The sequence below is a fragment of the Mauremys reevesii genome, linkage group 3 (assembly GCF_016161935.1).
Source record: "Mauremys reevesii isolate NIE-2019 linkage group 3, ASM1616193v1, whole genome shotgun sequence".
Classification (NCBI taxonomy): domain Eukaryota; kingdom Metazoa; phylum Chordata; order Testudines; family Geoemydidae; genus Mauremys; species Mauremys reevesii.
In genome coordinates this window covers 207,503,288-207,527,630 of record NC_052625.1, presented here as the reverse complement: position 1 = coordinate 207,527,630, position 24,343 = coordinate 207,503,288, and the positions used below count along the sequence as shown (strand labels likewise).

The 24,343-nt window shown below is 60.5% G+C and overlaps 2 protein-coding genes across 3 annotated transcripts in view; both read left to right on the top strand.

Annotated features, from left to right (window-relative positions):
- Window positions 1-224: 224 nt before the first annotated feature.
- Window positions 225-7,610, top strand: DNAJC5G (DnaJ heat shock protein family (Hsp40) member C5 gamma). Its single transcript, XM_039528390.1, has 5 exons — window positions 225-382; window positions 2,602-2,720; window positions 3,078-3,291; window positions 5,046-5,199; window positions 6,698-7,610. The coding sequence occupies exons 2-5, from the start codon at window positions 2,608-2,610 to the stop codon at window positions 6,784-6,786; spliced, it is 570 nt and encodes a 189-aa protein (XP_039384324.1). The 5' UTR covers window positions 225-382; window positions 2,602-2,607; the 3' UTR covers window positions 6,787-7,610.
- A 16,144-nt stretch (window positions 7,611-23,754) lies between these two features.
- TRIM54 (tripartite motif containing 54) overlaps window positions 23,755-24,343 on the top strand; it is a 49,084-nt gene continuing 48,495 nt past the window's right edge. For both annotated transcript variants that reach the window (XM_039533088.1, XM_039533087.1), the window contains exon 1: window positions 23,755-24,049. In XM_039533088.1, the coding sequence (XP_039389022.1) occupies window positions 23,882-24,049 (168 nt within the window). In that variant the 5' untranslated portion in view covers window positions 23,755-23,881. The remainder of the gene's footprint in view (window positions 24,050-24,343) is intronic.

The following is a 24,343-nucleotide window of genomic DNA, read 5'->3' as shown; positions in this document are numbered from 1 at the left end:
GTGGAGCATGCTGGGAGTTGGCATAGCGGGGGAGCGGGGCATGCTGGGAATTGGTGTATCTGGAGGGAAGCGGGGCCTGCGGGGAGTTGGAGGCGAGCGGAGCATGCTGGGAGCCGGGGAGCGGGGCATGCCGGGCGTTGGAGGCGCGCGGGGCATGCCGGGAGTTGTGTCTCGGGGAGGCTCCCAGGCCCGGTGGTCCCGCGGTTCGGGCCGGCCCCGCGGCTGCGCCCTTTCATCTCCGTACAAGGATCTGCACATGCGCAGGGGGCCGGTCAGGGTTAAGGCGCCTGCGCAGGGCTCGGGCTGCGCATGCGCAGTCGTGACGCGGGTCTGGTTCTACCGGGTCGGTGGTGGAAGCTGAGCGGGGCCGCGGGAGCCGCCGGTGAGAGACGGGCCGGGGCCGGGGCCGGGGCGGGGGCGCTGTGCGGCGGCCGGGGGCGCTGGCCTGCGGAACTCCCCGCGACGAGACGGGCGAGGCCGGGCCGCGGCTCAGGGTCCCGGCCCGGCGGTGACTCCGGGCCCGTGGGCGGCCGGGGCTGGGGCTGGGGCTGCGCCCCGGGCTCCAGCGGGGGCTCCGCGGTGGGGCCTGGCCAGAGCGGGGGCGCCGGGAGCTGCCAGGCTCGGAGCTGGTGCCCCGCGTCCTCCCGCGCCCCGCCAGGCGCGGCTCCCCGCGGCTGCGGGGCCGAGAACCGGCGTGTGCCCGGGGCCGGGGAGCGGAGCCCCCTGCCCGCATTGTCCCGGGAGCAGCGCCTGGAGCGGCCCGGTGCCAGCCGCCCCTGCCCGCAGCGGGACCGGCCCCGAGCTCCGGGCGGCTGCTCCCGGGGGCTGGCGCGCCCCCGATCATCCGCGGTGGCTGTGACGCCTCCCGGGGGCGAGGGGAGGGTCTGGGCTCCGGCTCATCGCCCCTCCCGCTGTGCAGCCCCACTGGGGTCCGTGGGCTTCGGCCTGGGCAGCTGCCTGCGGGCTGGCACGTGCCCCCCATGCCATGGTCCGTCAACAGAGCCGGGCCAGGAGCTGGGCTGTCACTGGGCCGGCCCGGCAGCCTGGTCCCACGCGGTGCTTGGTGCCTGCTGATGCTGTGAGAGCAGGGCCGGCTCCTGACCCCAGCGCGTCAAGCGTGGGCTTGGGGCGGCCTTTTGCCGGCGGGGCGGCAGGCGGGTCCTGCGGATGCTCCACCAGAGCCGCGGCACCAGCGGACCCTGCGCAGGCACGTCTGCAGGAGGTCCCGCCAGCGCGCCCCCCGCGGCGCACCGCCCTGCTTGGGGTGGCGGGATTGCTAGAGCCGCCCCTGTGTGAGGGCATCGCTCAGTGTCACCCGCGGCCCAGCATCCCTGGCTGTGTAATCTGATTAACATGGGTCAGTCTCAAAGCCTGCTAAGTCTGTCGTAACCAGCTCTTCACTGCCCCACACTCCCGCCCTGCAGCCAGCCTGGCTGGGCTGGGCCGTGAGGGGTGGGGCTCAGAGCAGGAAGTGATTCCCCCAAGCCAGGGATCCAGCCCAAGAGCTCGGTCACATCCATGGGGCCGTATTGCTAGCCAGGCAGGGGCTGGCAGTGGGCAGGCTGGTTGCTGGGCTGTCTCTGTCCTCTCTTGGGTCATGGGCAGGCTGGTTGCTGGGCTGTCTCTCATCCTTGTCTGGCCAGTTCTTGCCCTGCCTTGTTTCACTTCCTCATTCCTGCTGCCGGGTGAGCCTGGATTCCCAGCTAGGTAAGTGCTGTGTCCTGGCCCCTGTCCTGCTCCTGAGCTCTTGTGCCCTTTTTGGGAGCTTGCAGGGTGAGAGAAGCCCAAAGCTCTGACAAGCTGCAGACTGAGGGTTTGGGGGTGACTGTGTGGGCAGATGCACTTCGATGTCTGCAGTTAGTGCATGGCTGGGAGTGGGGCGTGCTGCGCTGGCATGTATCTGGGAGTACCCTGGTCCCCAGGCTGCGGGCCCTGTGGCCAGGAGCGGGCAGTGCTGGCCATTGGCAGCCCTGACTCATGAGGGTGAAGGGGAGGCAGAGCAGCTGCTGCGAGCGGCCTGCCAGAGGGCACCGCTGCCCCAGGCCGAGGGTCTGCGCAGGTGGCAGGCTCGCCCCAGGCTGCTGGGGCTCGTGGTGCTGGTCTGCTTTGCTGCACCTGGTACTGATGTGGCCTTGTCTCCAGAGTCCAGGTTTGGTATGGAGGGAGCTGTAGGCACTGCTGGCCTGGCCTGGCTTTGCGTGTGGGAGACCCAGCCCAGGTGGTGCATGCGGGGCCTGCCGGAAATCTGCCTTTCCCTGCTTCCTCGCTGGCATTGTGAGCGCTGGGCTTGGCCCTCTGCTGGAGAGCTGCTGTCTGCATGGTCTCATAATCCCCCAGGGGGCTCTGCTGAGTGGGCCTTGTGATGGGAGGGGGACCCCCTAGGCAGCTGTGCCCCGCTGCCTGCCTGCATGGCCCTGCAGTGGGTGAGAGGATCCTGGCCAGCACAGGCCCCGCTGCTCGCTCTAGGGAGCTGGAATAGCTGGCGTGCCAGCCCCTGCGCCCAGCTCCTCGTGTCCTCACCAGTCCTGCCCACAAACTGGTGGCTGCAGCTTGCAGGGCATGGGCATATTTACTTACCCTCCCATTTCCCCTCCAATACAGAGCAACATGGCGGAACCCGGCCGACCCCAGCGGAAAATGTCCCGGGCTGGGGAGAGTTTGTACAGAGTCCTGGGCCTGGAGAAGGGGGCTTCTTCAGAGGAGATCAAGAAGGCATACAGGTAGGGAATCCACCTGCTGGGCCCAGTGACCCCAGCCTCTCCCACGGGCCCTTTGTGGCTGCACCTCTGCTGCCGGACCTGTGGGGCAGGGATAGCCCAGCCAGCCATGCGGGCGAGTGCCTCTGCCCGCCTGCTGGGCTCTGGCCCTGTGTCTGGAGAGGAATGCACACCCTGGAACTGCAGGGTGGAGTTACACCATGCCCTCCTGCCCCCAGCATGGGGCAGGGTCATACCAAGTAGCTCAGGGTCTCCCAGCCCCAGGGAAAAGGGAGGGAAGATTCTCTGAGTGCCCCCCTGAGATCTGGGGGAGCGGCTTGGGACGTCTCCTCAGCCCTGCCGCTCCTCTGCACCATGCAGGAAACTGGCCCTGAAGTACCACCCGGACAAGAACCCCGAGAATCCCGAGGCAGTGGAGAAGTTCAAGGAGATCAACAATGCGAACGCGACGCTGAATGATGAGAACAAGCGGCGGATCTATGACGAGTACGGCTCCATGGGGCTCTACGTGGCGGAGCAGTTTGGCGAGGAGAGTGTCAAATACTACTTCCTCATGTCCAAGTGGTGGTTCAAGGTGCGTGCCCGCTGCTTGCTTGGCACAGCCCCCCGCTCTGTTCTGTGCACCTGTCAGGCTCCCGCAGAGACACCACGGGCCACTCTCCAGCACTGGCTGCTCCAGTCACGTGGCTTAGGCTGCCAGGTGGGGTGACATGGAGAGGTCTCCTGGGCTCTGGGTGCTCCAACCGGAGGTGGGTGGGGTGCCCAGGCCCCGAGCCACCCATTGCGGCAGAGGTGGGAGTTCACAGTCAGTCTGACCATCGGTGTAAATGGGGCAGGATATGAGGCTAAGCTAAGAATTACATAGACAAGTTAGGTGTCTTCAAGTCGGCAGGGCCTGATGAAATGCATCTTAGAATACTTAAGGTACTGGCTGACGAGACCTCTGGGCCATTAGTGCTTATCTTTGAGAACTCCGGAAGCCAGATCCCAGAGGGCTGGCAAAGGGCAGATATAGCCCTTAGCACTAAACAGGAACAAGGACAAACCAGGGCATTACAGACCAGTCAGTTTAGCTTTGGTACCTGGAAAGATAGTGGCGCAAATACTCAAACAATGTATTTGTAAAGACTTACAAGATAATAAGGTGATCAGTGACAGCGAACATGTATTTGTCAAGAACAAATCGTGGCAAACCAACATAATATCCTCCTTTGACGGTAACAAGCCTTGTGGCTAGGGGGAAGTGGCAGATGGGATAAAAGCCTTACTGAAGTTGAGATATGAGACTCTCTCAAGTGACTGTCTCATAAACAAACTAGGGAAATGTAGCCTACTGTAAGGTAGGTGCAAAACCGTTCCCAGAGAGTCGTTCTCGGTGGTCACAGTCAGCTAGAAGGGCACATCCAGTGGGGTCCCACAGGGATCTGTCCTGGGGCTACTTCTATTCCATATCTTCATCAGTGATTTAGAGAATGGCACAGAGAGCACACTTAAGAAGTTTGTGGACGATACCAAGCTGGGAGGGGTCGCGAGTGCTTTGGAGGACAGGATTAAAATTCAAAATGATCTGGACAAGCTGGAGAAATGGTTTGAAGTAAATAGGATGAAATTCAATAAGGACAAATGCAAAGTGCTCCACTCAGGAAGGAACAATCAGTTGCACACATACAAACTGGGCAATGGCTGCCTAGGAAGGATACTGCGGAAAGGGATCTGTTATAGTGGATCACAACCTAAGTATGAATGAAGAGTGTAACACTGTTGCATAAAAAGCCAACATCAGTCTGGGCTGTATTAGCAGGAGTGTTGGAAGCAAGACAGGAGAAGTGACTCTTCCGCGCTACTCCACCCTGATATGGCCTCAGCTGGAGCATTGTGTCCAGTTCAGGAAAGATGTGGGCAAACTGGAGCGAGTCCAGAGAAGAGCAGCACACATGGTTCTAGGCCAGGAAAGCATGGACCTTCCAGGGAGGGTTGAAAAGTTGGTTTGTTTAGTTTGGCAAAGAGAAGATTGCGGGGGGAATAAGTCTTCAGGCACATAAACGGTTGTTATAAAGAGGAAGGAGCAATGAGCTTAAATTGCAGCAAGGGGGGTTTAGGTTGGACATTAGGGAAAACGTCCTAACTGTCCGGGTGGTTAATCACTGGAACAAATTGCCCAGGGAGGCTGTGGAACCTGGGTCACTGGAGGTTTTTCAGAGCTGCTTGGACACACCCCTGTCAGGGCTGCTCAGAGAATCCTTAGTCCTGCCCCAGTGTGGGGCACTGGACTGAGAAGCCTCTCGCAGCCCCTCTGAGTCGATGACCCGGCCGCTCCCTCCCATGCAGGCCTTGGCTGTGTGCTGTGGCATCTTCACCTGCTGCTGCTGCTGCTGCTGCTGCTGTTTCTGCTGCGGGAAGTGCCGTCCGCCTGAGGACGAGGACTCCTACAAGTACGTCAACCCTGAGGACCTGGAGGCGCAGATCCAAGCTGAGGCTGAAGGTGAGGGGGAGTAGCCCTGCCTGTGCTCCTGCTGCTAGAAGGGAGCCCAGCTCAGCCCGGGGCCTGCTCTTCGTCCGAGCCCCGCTCTGAGCGGGGCAGGGAACCCCCAGGGCAGATGCACGATTGAGCCAAAGGCAGTGAGGGTAACAGGAGGGTTGGGGCAGGAGGCTGCAGGCACACGGCCAGCACCGGGGGTGGGCGGATGACAGCAAGAGCTGGAGCTAGTGGAGGGGGCAGTACTGGGCTCCGGCCTAGGCTCCCAGCTCTGCCACAGCTTGCTGTGAACTCTGGGCAGGTCTCTCATCTGCCCTACACAAGCCTGTGGCTGGCTTGGCCTGGCCCATCCCAGGGGCTGTGGTGGGGCCTGGCAGCTGTCACCAGGAAGGGGGGACTGGTAGGAAGCCCCCCCCTCCCCGCCAGCGCCTGTGCTGGGAATGGAGGGAAGTGGGGTCAGGATCTCGCTGACACCCTGGGGTCCCCGCTGGGCTGGGACAGGCAGTGCAGGACCTAGTGCTTGGAGCTCTCGGGATTGTGCTATCCTGCCCCCTGCGGGGTGGGCCCAGCAGCCCCTGTGGGAGCAGGGGCTTGGCTGAGCCTGCGGTCGGTCCTGGCACCAGGGCTGCATGTGAGCAGGGTGCAGGGCAGAGCAGACAACGGCTGGGATCCAGGCGCCCGGAGGGAGCTGAGCATCCCTGGAGCCTGCCCTGCTGCCAGTCCTGCTCTTGGGGGAACCCTGCCCTCCAGCATGGGGCTGAGCCCTCCCTGCCGTTGGCCAAAGCGAGAGGGTGGGGGAGTCCTGCTGTCGGCTGAGCTGATGTCCGGGAGGCCTGGTGACAGTGCTTCAAGTGGCCGGGGGGGAGGCCCCAGCACAAGGCAATTGTCCTTGTCGCCCTGGGACTCACCAGCCCGCATCCCCCAGGCCCTGCCCTGCCACAGTCTCCCCCAGCTGCGTGCCCCTGGGGCCCCAGGCAGGCATGGAGGGAGACAGCAGGGGGTGGGCATGGCTGCTACGCCTGCCCGTCTGCTGATGGGGCGCTCCTGGTGCCTGCTGTGGGTGGCCCTTTGTCACGGACCCGCAGGATTTGTGGTACCTCCTGGCTTGGAGGAGCCTTTCAGTGTGTCAGGGGAGCACTTACAGCTCCCTTGACCCCCGAACCCACCCTTTGCTCCCTGCCCCCCAGCCTGGTCTTCCCCTCCCACCTACCCAGCCTGGGCTCCCCCAGCTCTCCCTGGCTGCCAGTGCCCCACCATCTTTGCCCACAGTCGTGGGCCAGTAATAGCCGTTTGGGCTGGCCAGGTCCATCCCCTGCTCCATGGCTCTCACCTCCCTGGGACCTGCATCCTCTTGGAGCCTGGAGCAGCTGTCCGGAGCCCTGAGCTCCCAGGGTCTGTGCCAAGCAGGTAGCCTGGTGTGGGGTTGGGGGGATCCCGGGTGGAAGTGGGGGTGCTCTGAGACCCCTGAATACCCTGCCCCTCCACTGAGCCTGTCGCCCCGCAGAGACCCAGACACCCATTGTGGTGCAGCCCCTGCCTGCAGCAGCTGGAGAGGAGCCGCTGCCAGACGCCAGCCTCAGGACTGACGCATGAGGCCAACTTGGACCTGCTGACTGCCTGTGCCCTTGCCTGGACTCTGGGTGGGAACCCCACTGGGGTTCCTGGCCCCTGTGCTGGGGGCAGCCAGGCCACCTGGCTGCGGCTCGAATCTCAGGTAAACTGGCAACGCCTGTGGGGCGGCCGTTCCTGCAAGGACTCGCTCCTGCGCCTGCCCAAGGCTCCTCATGCTGTGACTTCTCTGGCTGCTGCAGCAGCCTGCTGACTGGCCAGGCTCCCTGCACTGGCATTGCTGCAGAAGGAACCTGAGACTGGAAACCCCTGGGTAACCCCCCCACAGGAGGCTGCACTGCTGCACAGCCCCCATCCCTCCCTCGGCCAGTCACTCACCACCAGCACCAGCACCCGCCTGGCTTCTCCTCAGCCGGGCCCCTCCCCCCACGCCCCGCAGACACCGAGCTCGCAGGGCGCTGGCTGAGAAGCACAAGCTTGTGCCCCAGCCGTGCAGCCTGGAGTCAAAGGAGACCAACCCCACTGTAACTAGCCCATGGAGACGGGGCAGCCGCAGGCAGAGCCTGCCGGGCACCCTGCTGCTTCCAGGGGCCTGTCCCTTCCCTGTGTTGGGTGCCAAACGCAGCTCTCCGGGCAGGCGTGGTCCTGGCAGACAGTGCACTCACTGCCTGCTTGCACTCCCGGCCTGGCCTCCACGTGGCACAGAGAACCTCAGTCACTGTGTCTGAGCCTCGGGGTGGCCCTGCCGGCGCCCTGGGGCCCACTGGGACGGTGTGTCAGGGCAATAAAGGAACCTGTTGTCTGGCCTCAGTGGCACCATTAAAGGCTGCTGGGGGGCTTGTCTCTCACCGTGGTCTGAGCCCATGACTTGCACCTGCCCAGCCTTGCTCCAGGCTGTGTCCTCAGGAGCGTGTCCAGAGCCAGGCTGTGTGCAGCTCCTCTCACCCGTGTCCCAGGACTGGCCCCAGCACTGTCGCATTACTGTGTGCTGAGAGCCAGTGAAGGGGGGGTGGTCACAGCTGGGCGGGAGCCTTCCCTGCAGGGGCTGTCAGCTGGACAGTGAAGGACCAGAGATGGGGAGGGACATGGCTGGACCTCAGCGTCTGCTGCCTGTGGCCACCTCCCTGGGAGCCCAGCAGAGCAGGGGCAGGGTCCTTGCTCAGCCCTCAGCCCCTGGCAGCTGCACTGCCAGCCACGCAGCCTGGCTTGAGCATGGAGGAAGGAGTGAGCCCACTGGGCAATCCGAGCGTCCCTGTGAAGAGAGCCGAAGCTGCCTAGTTCTTGTATAACCTAGAACGTGCCTGCGGAACTTCCTGCCACTGCATGCCACGTGGGGTGAGGAGAGAGCCAGGACAAGGGCATCCTGGGCTCTGGGGCTGTCTGCTAACAGCTGGGGCTGGGCACGCCTAGCAGCGCCCGCTGTGCCACTCTCGGCTTCCCCAAGCTGCTGGGCATGAGGCTAATGGTATCACGCCGCAAGCCAGGTTCTGCTCCTCCTTGGGTGGGTGGGGGGAAGCCTAGGTGGCCTGGGTCAGGGAGGGGTGTGAACCCAGCTGTCCTAGCTTAGGACTCCCTGCCCAAGGCATTGCCCCCTCCCCCCCCACCGGTGTGTGTGCGCCTGTGGCCGGAGAGCAGTCGCCATCCTGCCCCTGCAGCCTGGGGCTGGTCCCTACGCTGGCTCAGAGGCAATGCAGCTGTGAGTTGGAGGGCGTGGGGTCCCGTCCCTCTGCTGAAGTCAGGAGGGGCCATGGGGGCAGGGCTGGGGGGGGTCCGTTGGGGTGTCATTGGCTGGGGTCCAGGTGGGATGGGGGTGGAGTCCAGCTCGCAGGGGCCATTGTGCCCCCCACATCAGCTGGCCTGGAGCGTTCCCCACCACCTGCATCCAGCCCGGGCGCCTGGCTGAGCTTGGAGTGGAGCTGTTACAGCCATGTGCCCCTGGCCTGCTGGATGCTGCCTCCTGGCCCTCCACTGTGCTGTGCCAAGGGGGGGCAGGGCAGCGCCTGCCCCATGGTTGCCCAGCAGGCACCTGGCAGAGCTGGGAGTGGAGCATGACCTTGCCCTAGAGGCTGAATGGGCCTGGGGGAGGGCAAGGGGCCTTTGGAATCACACCCCCCCACACACCCCACCATGCAGCTGCTCCCTGCACTGCACCTCCCCTGGAGGGTGGTTCTTAACCCCTGCCCCCCAAGTCCAGGTTCCTCCCCTGTGTGGAGATGGGCCTGGGGAAGACACCTGCCTAGGCCTCTGCTCCTACCAATGCTTGTCCCCCAGCTGCCTCTGGCTGCCCTCCCTCGGGGGTGCTCCATGGGGAGGGGGCAGTGGGTCGAGGCTGCTGCCCTGCCAGGGCACAGATGGCTTTTGGGGCTGCTCCCTGGGGCTGCTCGGTGTGCCAAGGATTAATTGTCGGCTCAGGCTGCCCTCTCCCCTGGCCTGCGGGCTGGAATCAGCTGGGCAGGTGGGGGTGCGTTCCCCAGTGCTTGCCAGCCCGTGGGGCAGAGAGGCCATGGGGTATGCTCTGGGGGAGGGGCCAGGCAAGGGCTGACCAGGCCAGGGGGTGACCCAGCCCTTTAACCAGGGCAGCTCCGTGTCACTCAGGAGGGAGCCCCTCCCCCAATGGCCAGGTTTGTTGGCCTTTCTCAGTGCCAGGTGGTTCAAACACGCCCCCACCAACTGTACCATGCCAGGCCAGCCCCAGTGCCCCCCTCCCCCACCAGTGGCACCACACCAACCTCGGGTCCCCCCTCCCACAGCAGCAGCACGCCAGCCCCCTTGCAACAAAGAGGGAATTTCTTGCAATGCTTTCCTGAAGGCTGAGCCTGGCGAGACTTCCCGGGCAGGGGTGCTGCCCAGGGGGCCGAGCAGGAGGGGTGTGTCAGGGCGTTAAGGCCAGGCTGACCCCACCTCAGCTCCAGTGAGGCTCTGGCTGGACAGTGGGAGTCCCCAGGACTGAACAAGCTCCAGCAGGCGGGGCTGGGACAGGAGCTGGCCTTGGGTGAGACCTGGGGCTGCCTGGGACAGACAGACATTCGAGGGGGAGAGGGAGCGGAAGTGGAGCCCACAGCAGCTTGGCCAGCTGGACTGTGACTTAACCTGAGGGCTCCCCAGTCCGTGCCCAGGGGCCCAAGACCGGCTCTGGGGAAAGGCCGCCTGGTGTCACTGCAGGCACAGGTGGGCACAGGGGTCCCTGCAGAGTGGCTAAGTCTCTCCCAGGTGCTCAGCGATGGGCTGAGGCAGGAGGCGAGGAGGCCGTATGGCTCATCCTGGGGGAAGAGTGAGATCCGGGGGGTCTGGCCCACTGAAGGCCCCTCCCAGGGACTGTTCCCAGGTTGGGGTCAGAGCCCCGATCCCGTGGGTCCGTGACACCCCCTCCCTAAGAAGAGCATGGCAGAGCTGTGTGGGGGTGCAGCTGGTTGTACGGCTGGAGAAGGCTGGTCAGACCCAGGCGGGGCTCTGAGAGCCCAAGGTCAATGAATGCAGCAGCAGGGCGTCCTCACTCCCAATTCCCATCTCTGGAGCTGCAGCAGAGAGTGGGAGGGAGCCCAGCGGCGCACACAAGGCAGGGAGCTGACTGAGACACTGGATGCACCAGGAAAAGCAGCCCCAGCAGCCCCTGGATGTGGAGGGGCGAGTGGGGAGAGTCCACAGGAACCTATGTTGTACAGAGTGCCCAGTTTAAGGGAGGGCGATACAGACCTTGGCCTTTGAGACGGCTGCACTTTGAGCCGGTTCCCACCGTCTCGCCCCTGCCTGATCCCTGGTGATAGAGGTGCACAGCCAGATGGAGGGCGTGGTGCTCACAGGACGAGGTTTTGGTGTGTGCAGTGCCCAAGAGATCGATGTAGATGGAAGCCCCCCCCCACCCCCCGATGGGAGTTTGTCTCTGCGCATGTTTTTACGAGCTGCTCGGGTTCAAGCAACGCCAGGATCTGTCCTGCAAGCTGAACCTGGGACTAGTAGGAAGCCGAAGGAGCTGCGCCGTGCAGGCTGGTTGGCAGATGTTTGTGGCTCTGGGTGTGAAAACGAACCCAAAGGGGATGAGGCCAAGCCTGGGTCCTGGGAAACTAACCAGTGGGGCTGCTCCAGATGTGGGACTTGAGGACAGGCAAAGTGTGGGGGTAGCTGACCCCAGTAGATCCCCACCTAGGGATCTCGAAGCCCCGATGGTAACGTTTGTGAGAAGAGTGGGCGGGAGGGGAGGGGGAATCTGTCACCTGTTTGTGAGTCACTGACAACTCAAAGGAAAAGTCTCTCGAATGCCTTTGGTGCCAAGGGCAAACAGATACAGCACATGCTGGGCATTACTTGGTGTCTGCTGCAGACAGGAAACCAGCCCAGGACCTGGAGAGAGGGCAAGGACACGCTGGCTTTAGGGGTGACCCAGCCATCCTCCAGTCCCTGGGCCTTGCCTGTGGTGCTGGTCCCCAAGAAGGGCGGGTTGATCTGGTTCTGTGGGGATCATCAGAAGCTCAGTGCCATCACTGTGTCTGATGCCTACTCCATGCTCTTGACTGACCAGACCCTAGACAAGTTGGGGCAGGGCCTGGTACCTCATTACCACAGATCTCACCAAAGGCTACTGGCCAGTGCCCTTGGACCCAGAAGTAGTAAGTGCTAGAGCCAGGGAAGTCCCGTCTCCGGAGGTGGTGAGGCTGCATGGCCTGCCCTGAAGGAAGAGTGGGACCCGCTGGGGGGTCTGGGCCACTGAAGAGTTCCTCCAAGAGGCTGTTCCAAAGCTGGGGTGTAGCACTGACTGGGGGAGGTGTGACAAATGGAGCAGCTGATACAGAACTTGGTTAATAAAGAATTAAAGGAGGGTGGTATAATTAATGGCAATCATCACAGCTTTATAGGAAATAGAACCTGTCAAACTAACGATGTATTTTTTGATGAGATGACAAGTTTGATTGGTAAAGGTAACAGTTGACATAACATACTCAGACTTCTCTAAGGCCTTGTCTACACTACATGGTTTTGTTGACAGAAGTCAGCTTTCATTGACAAAACACTGGATGAGTATATGCTGCGCTGCATCTCCCGCCGGCGGAACGCCCCTGCCATGCTGACAAAACCACCACGCGGAGGCGCGGAGCTTCACGCGACGTAGGTAGAGCGGCCAGAGGCGCGGAGCTTGGTGCGACGTAGGTAGAGCGGCCAGAGGCGCGGAGCTTCGCGCGACGTAGGTAGAGCGGCCAGAGGTGCGGAGCTTGGTGCGACGTAGGTAGAGCGGCCAGAGGTGCGGAGCTTCGCATGACGTAGGTAGAGCGGCCAGAGGTGCGGAGCTTGGTGCGATGTAGGTAGAGCGGCCAGAGGCGCGGAGCTTCGCACGATGTAGGTAGAGCGGCCAGAGGCGCGGAGCTTCGCACGATGTAGGTAGAGCGGCCAGAGGCGCGGAGCTTCGCACGATGTAGGTAGAGCGGCCAGAGGCGCGGAGCTTCGCACGATGTAGGTAGAGCGGCTAGTGGCACGGAGCTTCGTGCGACGTAGGTAGAGTGGTGAGCGGCACGGAGCTTCGCGTGATGTAGGTAGAACGACGCAGCGTCAGTGTATACACCTCACTTAGTGTCTACATTGGACTTGGTATCACACGACATTTTGACTAAAAAGCTAGAATGATATAAAATGAACCTGTCCCACATTAAATGGATTAAAAACTGGCTAAGTGGTAGGTCTCAAAAGGTAACTGAAAATGGGTGTTCTCATTGTCAAGCGAGTTCGTTTCCAGTGGGGTCCCACAGGGATGGGGTCTTGGCCCTACACTATTTAACAGTTTTATCAATGACCTGGAAGAAAACAAAACCAACACTGACGAAGTTTTCAGATGACCCAAAGATTTGGGGGAGTGGTGAATAACGAAGAGGACAAGTCAGTGACACAGTGGTCTGAATCCCTTGAGACGCTGGGCACAAGCAAGCACTATGCGTTTCAATACGGCTAAATGTAAATGTACCACTAGGAATAAAGGATGCAGGCCCCAGTTACAGGCTGAGGGACTCTACCCTGGGTGCCATGGTGGACAATCAGCTGGACATGAGCTCCCAGTGTAACACTGGCCACAAGGGCTAATGCCATCCTGGGAGCATAAACGGGAATCTCGAGTAGGAGCAGAGAGGTTATTGTACCTCTGTTTGGCACTGGTGCGACTGCAGCCCATCCAGGTCTGGTGCCCACAGTTCAAGGAGGAGGGGTCAGAGAAGAGCCACAAGAATGATTAAAAGATTACAAAACTTATCGTGATAGACTCAAAGAGCTCAATCTAATTATCTTAAGGGAAAGCTAAGGAGTAACTTGATTTATTTATTTATTTATTTGGCATACGCAATCCAGTCAAGCCAAGCCCCAGTGTCCTTATCAACAATGTTTGAGGCATGAAGACTCCAGGAAGTTGAGTCATTTTGCATCCTCAACAATGTTGCTGCCCACAGAGTGACTGGCTCTAAAACACCACTGAAATTCTGCTGCAGCACAAATTCCACATCCGGTACGAAAGCGGTTGAGAAGGCTCCATTGCCTTTGTGGTAAATCAAACCTGGGTTGATGTTGAGTGGGGTCAGAGACAAGCTAATTATTTGTCACTTTCTCTGCGAACCATGAAGCTCACCACGCGTCCTCTACTGTAAATCCCTCACCCGGTAAACTTACCCACAGTGGACGCTGTGAGGGCAGACGACCATGTGGTGGATTAAACAAGTCTTTAGTTAACGGTAGATGTGGCATATTACACAATTTCATCATAAGCTTTGCTATGCTTTTCTCTCTGCGAACACTGGGTGGAGCAATATTGCAGAGAACTCCTAATCATGGCTGAGGAGTATATTTAAGTGTGCCTGAAATAATATGCACGGTGGAATTAAGTTGTATGTTGATCGTTGTGTGAGACGAGCGAGCCCAGACTGGAGTGCAGTGCTCTGCCAATGAGTGCCAAGGCTAACGTGTGCAGTGTTTGGGCACTGGTGCCCCATGGCGTTCTGGGCAGCTTTCTGAGCAGGTTGTTGTGTGTTTTGACCCTATTTGCTGTTTTTGTAAGATGGTCACAATATGTGAAAGGGGGACTGTAGCAGGGTGGATTTAGGTCCGGGAGCCCCTGCTGGAGGCCTCGCTGCCCTGTGTCACCCTGTCCCAGACTAGAGCAGTGAGGAGTCCTCCAGGCTGCCTAGAATGGCTGCAGAGGAGTGGCCAATCAGACGGGCTGCTGGACCGACCAATAAGGGACCAGAAGGGTCGGATAAAAGGCAGTCAGCAGAGCAGAGCCTTCATTGCTGTGTGGAGCTCGGCAAGAGAGGACTGGGTGCCTGACTGGCTAGAACAGCATGAACAGCTCACTGCAGACAGGACTGAAGCCCAGGGAAGGCTGCTGACAACCGGGTGCCTGGCTGGCAGGACCAGCAGAAGGTCAGTGCGGGCAGACTGTGCCCGGGGGACTGAGCACAGAACTTGGCCAGGCCTGCGAGGACACCAAGATGGGCCCCGCCAGCCTGGTCACACACTGAGCCCAGGGGACCCTGCTGAAACACCACCAACTGCGGGTACCGAGATGGGTCCCGGCTGGGCAGCTGAAGAAGTGCCCCTGGGAGAAGCCTTAGTGCTGTGGCCTCGTACCAGGGCCGAGATAAGAACTTGGACTGAATATCCCGGAAGGGGAGCAGTGTGTGGAGGGCTGAGGGCTGAGCTGCTGAACACCCACTGAGAGAACCATCAGCCAGGGAGTGCTGGCAAGAGGTGGGTGCCACCCTCGTGTAAGAACAGAAAGACAAGCAGGCTCACACCCAACCAAGAGAAAGAGGCTGTCCACAAGAGGTGGGTGCTGTCCTGTGAAAAGACCTGTGTTTGCAGGTATGTCAGCCAGAGAAAGGGGGTGCTCATGAGAGGTAGGTGCCACCCCCGTTACAGGGGCAGTGGATCGGTGTTCACGATGTGTCTCCGGTAAGTACCCAGTAGCAGTTTGTCTGCAGTCTGGAGAAACAGATGACGCAACTAGCAGATTGAATTTGAGGATTACCATGAATCTTGGTCAAACAGGTTTTGGATGATGATTTCCTAGTCGTAGGTCTGGTACTTATGGTCCCCAGCTGAACGTTGAGGGGTTGTTGCCACCAAGCGGGAACATCTTGGCGCTCTGGTGACTTGAGCCCAGTCTGTAAGTACCTACATGGGGGACAAATATTGTATAGTGGGTGCTTCAGTCTAGCAGAGGAAGGTTTAATGCCAGTGGTGGGAAGTTGAAGCTAGGCGAATTCAGACTGGAAAGAACGTATACATGTGTAATGGTGAGAGTAATTAATTAGCCATTGGAACAATTTACCAGGAGCTGTGGATTTTCCATCGCTGGCCATTTTTCAGTCACAGTGGGATGTTTTCCTCAAAGCTCTGCTCTGGGAATTATAGTGGGGAAAGGCTCTGGCGTGTGTTATGCAGGAAGTCAGACAAGATGGTTGCAGTGGTCCCTTCTGGCCTGGCAATCAATGAGTCTATTACTCCCGGTGGAATTCTGTGCCAAAAAAATAAAAATTCTGTGCACAATATGGTAAAATTCTGCATATTTTATTTGTCAAAATAACACAATATAATCACACCAGTTTCAATTATTTTGGTAATTTATTTCAAAATACCTGTCAGCAAGTGTCTGTAACAATGCAGACAACACAAACGATTCAGGAAATGATTTTTGACAAATAGATTCATACTAGGCATTTTAATTAGATTTACTAGGCACATTAATACAGAATTCTGAGTAATAATTCATTTAAAGTACAACACAGACCCATATTTCCCACACCCCTCCGAAGCAGTGCAAAGGCCGGGGGGAGTCGGGGTAACGGAGGAGCTGAGGGAGAGGGAAGTAATTGCTGGGCAGGGAGCAAAGCTGGAGGGTTGTTGGGTGTGGGTGGAAGAAGAATGGAACAGGTTTTTTTGGGGTGTGGGGATTGTTGGGGCACTTCCCCCATGCAGACCTGACTGATCCCAGCTCTCCCGTTCAGTCAGCACATCTGCCCCGTCCCCATGTGTCCTTGCACCCCCACTCAGCCACCCCCTCCCCATCCCTATGTGGCCCTGCACCTTGTCCCCATGTGTCTCTGTGCCCTCACTCAGCCACCCCATCCCACTGTGGCCCTGCCCTTCCCCCCCCCCATAGCCTTGTGCATCCACTCCCATTCAGCCTCTGCCCCAGTCTGTCTTCCTCCACTAGCCCTTATGAGCCCCCATCTGACCCCTCAGCAGCTCCACACTGTCTCCCCATATCCCCTGTTTCCTGACCTGGCCTGACAGGCACTGTGAAGAAGGCACTACAGGCTCTTTCTCTTTCCTAGCTGGCCCGGAGCTGCAGCTTTGTTCTATTGCTACCACGCCCTCTGGTGGGCAAAAGGTGGAATTGCAGCAACTTTCCAGCAGAAGCTTTTTTCTGTGCAAAAAATTAAAAATATGCATGGTTCATTAATTATGCACATGTGCAGTGATGCAGAATTCACCCACTTATGCCTTGTCCTCATATCTTATTCCTGTGGGGGGGGGGGGAGTGTCCAAGACTTGAGAACATGAGATTAGCCTGGGACTGAGGGGTTCACCATCCTCTGCCAAGCTAAGATGTCAGCCTGTAGCTGGACCTTGTGGAGTGAACTAAGTGTCTGACCTTTCCCTGGGAAGTGGCCATAGAGCCAGCTGCTCTGGCACAGTGTGTGCGGGTCACGGACCCACAGGGCCAGTGCTAAGCCCCCAGCCTGGGAACAGGCTCTGGGAGGGGCCTTCAGTGACCCTGACCCCCCCCCCCCCGGGGTCCCACTCTTCCCCCGGGGTGAGCCACGCGGCCTCCCCGCCTCCTGAGACTGGGCCCCACCCGGGAGCTCCAGGCAGCGAGTCTGGGACAGAGCCTGGGGGGACGTGTCCTCTCCTCCGGGATCAGTGCCCCTCGCCCAGCGCCTGCAGGGACACTCACCCAGCGCTGTGAAACCAGGCGGGTTTATTGGTCACCTGGCGCACGGCCCAGGCAGCCCCTCGGGCCGCCCAGAGACCTGACTGACGGTTACAGCCCAGCCCAGCTGCAGTGACCCCCCAGACAGCTCTGTCTGTCTCTCCGTCCACCCTCCTTGGTCAGACTCCAGGTGAGAGCCCTGCCCCCGACTCCTCCCTGCCCCCAGCTCTTATCCCCCCCTCGCACCTCCCAACCCTTTGTTCTCAGCTGGGGTCTCTGCCGATGTTCCCTCTAATTTTTCCCATGCATGTGCGGAATGAATTCTATGTGCATCAATATGGAGGTGATGTGTGGTGGGGGTGGGGCCGAGGGGTTTGGAGTGTGGGAGGGGGCTCAGGGCTGGGACAGAGGGTTGGGGTGTGGGGTGGGGTGCAGGCTCTGGGGTGGGGTCAAGGATGAGTGGTTTGGGGTGTGGGGATCAGGGTTGGGGTACAGGGGGTGCAGGCTCTGGGTGGGGCTGGGGATGATGGTTCAGTGTGTGGGAGGGGGATCAGGGTTGGGGTGCAGAGGGGGGGTGCAGGCTCTGGGGTGGGGTCAAGGATGAGAGGTTTGGGGTGTGGGAGGGGGATCAGGGTTGGGGTACAGAGGGTGCAGGCTCTGGGTGGGGCTGGGGATGATGGTTCAGTGTGTGGGAGGGGGATCAGGGTTGGGGTGCGGAGGGGGGTTCAGGCTCTGGGGTGGGGTCAAGGATGAAAGGTTCGGGGTGTGAAGGGGGATCAGGGTTGGGGCAGAGGGTTGGGGTGCAGGCTCTGGGGTGGGGCTGGGGCTGAGGGGTTGGGGTGCAGGCTGCCTTGGGGCTGCGGTGGGGAGAGAGGACTCACCCCCACCCCTCTCTCCCACAGCAGCACCTGTGGGGTGGGGGCAGCGCCTCTCCACAGCTGCGGCAGCTCTGGGGCTGGGGCCATGGGAGAGGCACCTGCGTGGCCCTTGATAGGCTGCTGCGTTGCTGTGCAGCTTAGAGGGAACTTGGGTCTCTGCTCAGCTTTACTGCTGAGGTGGGGAAACCTGTATCCCTCTGGGTCGCTGGCTGGTAGGTGTCAGTGTCCTGATGGTTCGATTTCCCATCATCTTCTCAGGTTCTCCATTGATACGGGGCCAGCCTCAGCCAGGTCTCTGCAACGACCCATCCCAGCTGAGACAGATGGCGCCATTCACACCTAGGGCTGTTATGACTGTTTGCTCTCAGGGAGGCTTTTCCTCCCACTGGGTAGCTATGCAAAATATAGGGGAAACTGAGGCATGTGCAGGGGTTTAAAAATATTACAGAAAATTCCTACTTTGTCACAGTGCTGGTGGATGAGCTCCCACTCCAGACATGGGTGCTTGTGTCTTGTCGGACTCATCAGACCCCCAGGGGAGCGGAGGGAGGTGGCCAAGGGGGAGACACTCCTGGGGTGGGGAGATTCTGGGACAGAGGCCCCGTGTCACACCCTGGGTGGTGCCCCCCATCGAATGCTGAAGGGCTGTGATGGGCTACAGACCCAGGCATGGAGCCATTCGCTTGCCTATGGCTCAGAGCCCTGGGCAGACACAGGCGGGCGGGGGCTGGTAGTCGGGGTTCTCCAGGTCACCAGCTCAGACGTCCTTGTGAGGAATGTCTGGGTCACTGTAGGACAAAACTCCACCCCGGTTCCTGCACCCCCGAGCCGGAAGGCTGGGCGTGGAGGTGCCAGGAACACGCAGACGGCTGTCTGTCAGGGAGAGGGAGAGTCCTTCTCCCCGCTTGTGACGCGAAGGAAAGGCTGCTAGGCTCAGGGCACCTTCCTGTCTGTAACCAGCCCTGGGCCCGAGGGGGCAGAGGAACGGCCCCACCCAGGTCCCCAGGGGGGCTGTGATTCCCACGGGCTCAGGTGTAACCTCAGCTGGATGCTGTGCCCAACAGTGCCAGCTCCCAGCCTGCCCTCGCTGAGCCCTGTGCTGGCTGAGAGCCCGGCTGAGCGCAGGGAGACCTGGGCAGGGCGAGGGCTGGACGGATTTGCCCTGCCCAGGGGTGAGAGAGGCCCCAGCGAAGGGTAAACAGCCCCCAGCTGCGTGCTGGTAACAGACCCCTGGTCAGAAGGTGGCCCTGGCCATGGCAGGTTCTCAGTAAGAGACCCCGAATCACAGCCCATCAGGAGGGGGTGCTGAGAGAGGCCTCTGCCCTGGGGGGAGGGGAACAGGTTACCCACAAGGGGGAAATGGGGGCTGTGGGGTGGAGTCATGACTCCAGGGGGGCCTGTCAATGCTGGGGAGCACCCTGGGTCCTGGCCTGACGAGCCCCGGGACACCAGAGCCCCAGAGACAGGACTGGGTTGGGCCCCACTGTGCAGTGGGACAAGTTACCCAGATCCTCCCAAATGCTTCCTACCCCCACCTAGGGTCAGGACCGCCAGGCTGCAGCCACGACAGCCGGCACATGGAGGCAGTGGGTTACTGCCTGGCAGATGAGGGGAGGAGGGAATGGCAGGACCCCAGCCCAGTTTCAAACCCAAAGGTTTGGGGTGGCAAACAGGAGTGGGGCTGCCTGAAAACTCCCCCTGCTAGGGCCCTCTAACAGACCGGTCCTTGGGGGGGACCTGATGCAGTGTTGTGCATAGTGCGCTGTCAGGATCCTGCAGGTACCTGGTAGAGGTGGGAAATTGCGTTTGGGGGTGTGAGCAGGTGCCTGGATGGGTCACACTGGGGTGCCACGCGCAGGGCAGACAGCACGAAGTGGAGCCGCCAGTCCCCAAAGCTGCTGGGTTAGTCTATAATTGGAGTCACCAGGCCAGTGACATAACGGCTTCTGCAGCCAAACTCCAGCCGCTGGAGGCATTTCAGCCCCTGGCTCCCAGGCCGGCAGCCAGGTGTAATACAGGGGGTTACTGGCTCACCACGTGTGAGGTTCCCCCAGTGGTGGATTAGCCATGGGCCAATGGGGCCTGTCCCCAGGGGCCACGGCCAATTGGGGGGCTGGAAAGATGGACACCCCCAACCCACTCCGCCTGTCTGCCTGGTGCTCCTGCCAGGGAGTGGGGGAAGCCCTGTGCCCCGACCCCACTTTCCCAGCAAGAGTTCAGGGAGGGGGGAGACTGCAGGCGGAAGGGGTGGGGAGGGGCCCTCTTCTTGTTCTGGCCCAGGGCCCCACAAAACCATAATCTGCCTCTGGGTTCAGCAATCCCAAAGGCCTGAACACTGATCCCCAGCTCCGTGTGTGTCTCAGCCCTTACCCAGTAAGCTCCAGTCACTACAGCTAACGGGGAAGGAAGACGAGCGTTGCTGTGGCTAATCTCAAGGGTGTGAAGTCCTAGGTCAGGTTCGTGGCGGCTGAGCTGTAACAGTCTCTCTGGAACCCCTGTAAAGGGTAATAGTCCAATAGGCCGTCCGGGGGCAGAGGCTGCGAGTCCTTCCGGGCCTTCGCTCCAAAGCAGTAGGTGCAAGACGCCGGCCTACGACTTATGCTTTCCCTGTTCAAAGTCTAAGCAGACCTGAGACGGCTGGATCAGGCCTGAAGCTTCCTTTCTAGCTGCAGGCTGGGCGCTGACCAGCAGCTCCACACGTGGGCTTTGATGGCATGTGCTGCGATCGCCATTCAGTGGGTCCTTGCTCAGACAATGCCTTCAGCAACAGCCATTCGAAGGAACGAGACAGTTCACAGGTGAGCTGCTCTGTGGAATTACAGGCTTCAAAGAGAGTTGAGGACAAATATTTTTACACCACAAGTCCCGTCTAAAGGACAATATCCCCTTTTGGTCTCCGAGTCAATCCAGTACAGAAACAGAGCATTATGGGACAGTGTAACGATGCTGGTTCTGGCGGGACCCAACCGAGAGTGCCAAATCAGGACCAATTGCTTAAACTGGGCAGTCACAGCCCTAGGCTGGGGTTTTTCCACCTCTAAGGCAAACCAAACCAGCCAGACAAAAGGACTTTGGTCTCACCCCACTGGCTAACCACAAGTCACACAAGCAATTTCCTTAGACACTCCAGTCTCCCAGTATCACCACCAGTGCACTCGTCCTGGGGATGAATGGTTATGAAAACCAACACCCCAGTGAAAGAAAAAGGTTCCCTCGATCCCAAAGGACCAAGCCCCAGACCCAGGTCAATTTACACATCAGATCTTACCCACAAATCACACTGTTGCCAATCCTTTAGAATCTAAAATCTAAAGGTTTATTCATAAAGGGAAAAAGGTAGAGATGAGAGCTAGAATTGGTTAAATGGAATCAATTCCATACAGTGATGGCAAAGTTCTTGGTTCAGGCTTGTAGCAGTGCTGGAGTAAACTGCAGGTTCAAATCAAGTCTCTGGAACATCCCGAGCTGGGATGGGTCCTTCAGTCCTTTGTGTAGAGCTTCAGTTTGTAGCAAAGTCCCTCCAGAGGTCAGAAGCAGGATTGAAGACCGGATAGAGGAGCTGCAGCTGCCTTTTATAGTCTCTTGTCATGTGGCCTCTCTTCCTTTGTTCCAAACACAAGTTACCCAGCCCATGTCCTGGAAAAACCTCAGAGTTCTGTCCATAGGCAGGTCCCTGCCTGCCTTGCTGAGTCACAAGGCGGATCTGCCTTCTCTCCATGGGTCAGTTGTAGCTGATGGTCCTTAACGGGCCACTAAGCAGAGCTAACACCAACTTGTCTGGGGTGTCACCTAGAAGCAGAGCAGAAGTTTGAAATACAGACAGTACAGAGCCAATACTCATAACTTCAACTACAAAACTGATACAGACACACAGACAGCACAATCGTAACCAGCAACCCAGAACCTGGTCTTAGACACCTTATATGACCCCCTTATACAAGATTTGGTGCCACTACAGGACCTTGGTTGCAACTATGATCTATACGGTCCCAGTTCAAGTCAATAACGTCAGTGGCCCTGTCACCAGGACAGTCACTGTGTTGTCAGCCTGAAGCAGCCGGGTGCTTGGGTGACACAGGAGAGCCGTGCGGCTCTGTCACCGGGACAGGCACTGTGTTGTCAGCCTGAAGCAGCCGGGTGCTTGGGTGACACAGGAGAGCCGTGCGGCTCTGTCACCGGGACAGTCACTGTGTTGTCAGCCTGAAGCAGCCGGGTGCTTGGGTGACACAGGAGAGCCGTGCGGCTCTGTCACCGGGACAGTCACTGTGTTGTCAGCCTGAAGCAGCCGGGTGCTTGGGTGACACAGGAGAGCCGTGCGGCTCTGTCACCGGGACAGTCACTGTGTTGTCAGCCTGAAGCAGCCGGGTGCTTGGGTGACACAGGAGAGCCGTGCGGCTCTGTCACCGGGACAGGCACTGTGTTGTCAGCCTGAAGCAGCCGGGTGCTTGGGTGACACAGGAGAGCCGTGCGGCTCTGTCACCGGGACAGGCACTGTGTTGTCAGCCAGAAGCAGCCGGGTGCTTGGGTGACACAGGAGAGCCGTGCGGCTCTGTCACCGGGACAGTCACTGTGTTGTCAGCCTGAAGCAGCCGGGTGCTTGGGTGACACAGGAGAGCCGTGCGGCTCTGTCACCGGGACAGTCACTGTGTTGTCAGCCTGAAGCAGCCGGGTGCTTGGGTGACACAGGAGAGCCGTGCGGCTCTGTCACCGGGACAGTCACTGTGTTGTCAGCCTGAAGCAGCCGGGTGCTTGGGTGACACAGGAGAGCCGTGCGGCTCTGTCACGGGACAGTCACTGTGTTGTCAGCCTGAAGCAGCCGGGTGCTTGGGTGACACAGGAGAGCCGTGCGGCTCTGTCACCGGGACAGTCACTGTGTTGTCAGCCTGAAGCAGCCGGGTGCTTGGGTGACACAGGAGAGCCGTGCGGCTCTGTCACCGGGACAGTCACTGTGTTGTCAGCCTGAAGCAGCCGGGTGCTTGGGTGACACAGGAGAGCTGTGCGGCTCTGTCACCGGGACAGTCACTGTGTTGTCAGCCTGAAGCAGCCGGGTGCTTGGGTGACACAGGAGAGCCGTGCGGCTCTGTCACCGGGACAGTCACTGTGTTGTCAGCCTGAAGCAGCCGGGTGCTTGGGTGACACAGGAGAGCCGTGCGGCTCTGTCACCGGGACAGTCACTGTGTTGTCAGCCTGAAGCAGCCGGGTGCTTGGGTGACACAGGAGAGCCGTGCGGCTCTGTCACCGGGACAGTCACTGTGTTGTCAGCCTGAAGCAGCCGGGTGCTTGGGTGACACAGGAGAGCCGTGTGGCTCTGTCACCGGGTCAGTCACTGTGTTGTCAGCCTGAAGCAGCCGGGTGCTTGGGTGACACAGGAGAGCCGTGCGGCTCTGTCACCGGGTCAGTCACTGTGTTGTCAGCCTGAAGCAGCCGGGTGCTTGGGTGACACAGGAGAGCCGTGCGGCTCTGTCACCGGGACAGTCACTGTGTTGTCAGCCAGAAGCCGGCCTGGCGCTTGGCAGCCTGGCTCTGCCGGGAACAGCCCAGAGAAGGCAGGCGGCTGTGCAGACTGGCAATGCTCCCGCAGGAGGGAGGGGAACGGGGCTGGCCCCCTGAGGGGAATTACAGGTGCAGGGGCCCTGGCGTGTGGCTCAGAGTCCCCAAGAGCCCCTGCAGCAATGTCAGCCCATGAACCCAGGGGTGGCTGCAGCTGCACCCACCCAACCGGCCTGGAGTAACCAGCACGCGCCCGTCTCGGCTTGGCCTGGCCTCCCTCTGCCTCCTCTCCCTGCGGTGCCTCGTGGCCTGGCCTGGGAGCACATCTGGGCAGGGTCCGGTGCTGCGGGGTCTTTGCCCCTGCTGAGCCCAAGGAGCAGGCTGCCCTCCAGGGTCACCCCGCTGCATGGGGCCCTTTCCCTCCCCCAGGCCTCCGTCCTGCTGGCCTCCCCGGGACAGCACCGCAGGGCCCCTGGCTGCGAGGGGGAGGAGCACACCGGCCTGCCAGGACCCAGCCTGGCCCAGAGGGAGCCAGGACCCCGCCAAGCCTGCGTGACTCAGTGTCACCCGACGCCGCTGACAGCTGCAGCCTCGGCCTGCGATAAAATTGGCTCTGGGATTCCACGGGGCCCACGTGCTGCTAAAATTAGCGCCCGCGCTCACCGCAGGGGCTGGGGCCGGGGCCGGGGCCGGGGCCGGGGCGGGCAGCCAGTGCAGACGGGCAGGGGAGCGGCTCCGGGGCAGACGGACGCACGGAGCTAGAGGCGCAGACGGGGCGAGCGCAGGCCAGGGCCAGGCAGCCAGCCCAAGGGGAGGCCGGGGCAGAGCACCGGGCAGGGCCGCGGGGATGAACTTTGCGGTGGGATTCAAGCCCATGCTGGGGGACTCGCACAGCATGGACAGCCTGGAGAAGCAGCTGATCTGCCCCATCTGCCTGGAGATGTTCAGCAAGCCCGTGGTCATCCTGCCCTGCCAGCACAACCTGTGCCGGAAATGTGCCAACGACATCTTCCAGGTGCGCGCGACGGGCGGGCTGGGCTGGAGTGTGTGTGTGTGGGGCTGGAGAGACGGGCTACCGGGGTGGGTGGCATTGGGGCTGGGAGCGGCACTGGGGATGGGGTGGGGGCTGCGTGGGGGCTGGGAGCGGCACTGGGGATGGGGTGGGGGCCGCATGGGGTGCTGGGAGCGACACTGGGGATGGGGTGGGGGCTGCGTGGGGGCTGGGAGCGGCACTGGGGATGGGATGGGATGGGGGCCGCATGGGGTGCTGGGAGCGACACTGGGGATGGGGTGGGGGCTGCGTGGGGGC

Coding starts and splice junctions, on each gene's coding strand:
- DNAJC5G (XM_039528390.1), top strand. CDS start 2,608: ATGGCGGAACCCGGCCGACCCCAGCGGAAAATGTCCCGGGCTGGGGAG. Junction 2,721..3,077: donor GAGATCAAGAAGGCATACAG/GTAGGGAATCCA, acceptor TGCACCATGCAG/GAAACTGGCCCTGAAGTACC. Junction 3,292..5,045: donor TGTCCAAGTGGTGGTTCAAG/GTGCGTGCCCGC, acceptor CCTCCCATGCAG/GCCTTGGCTGTGTGCTGTGG.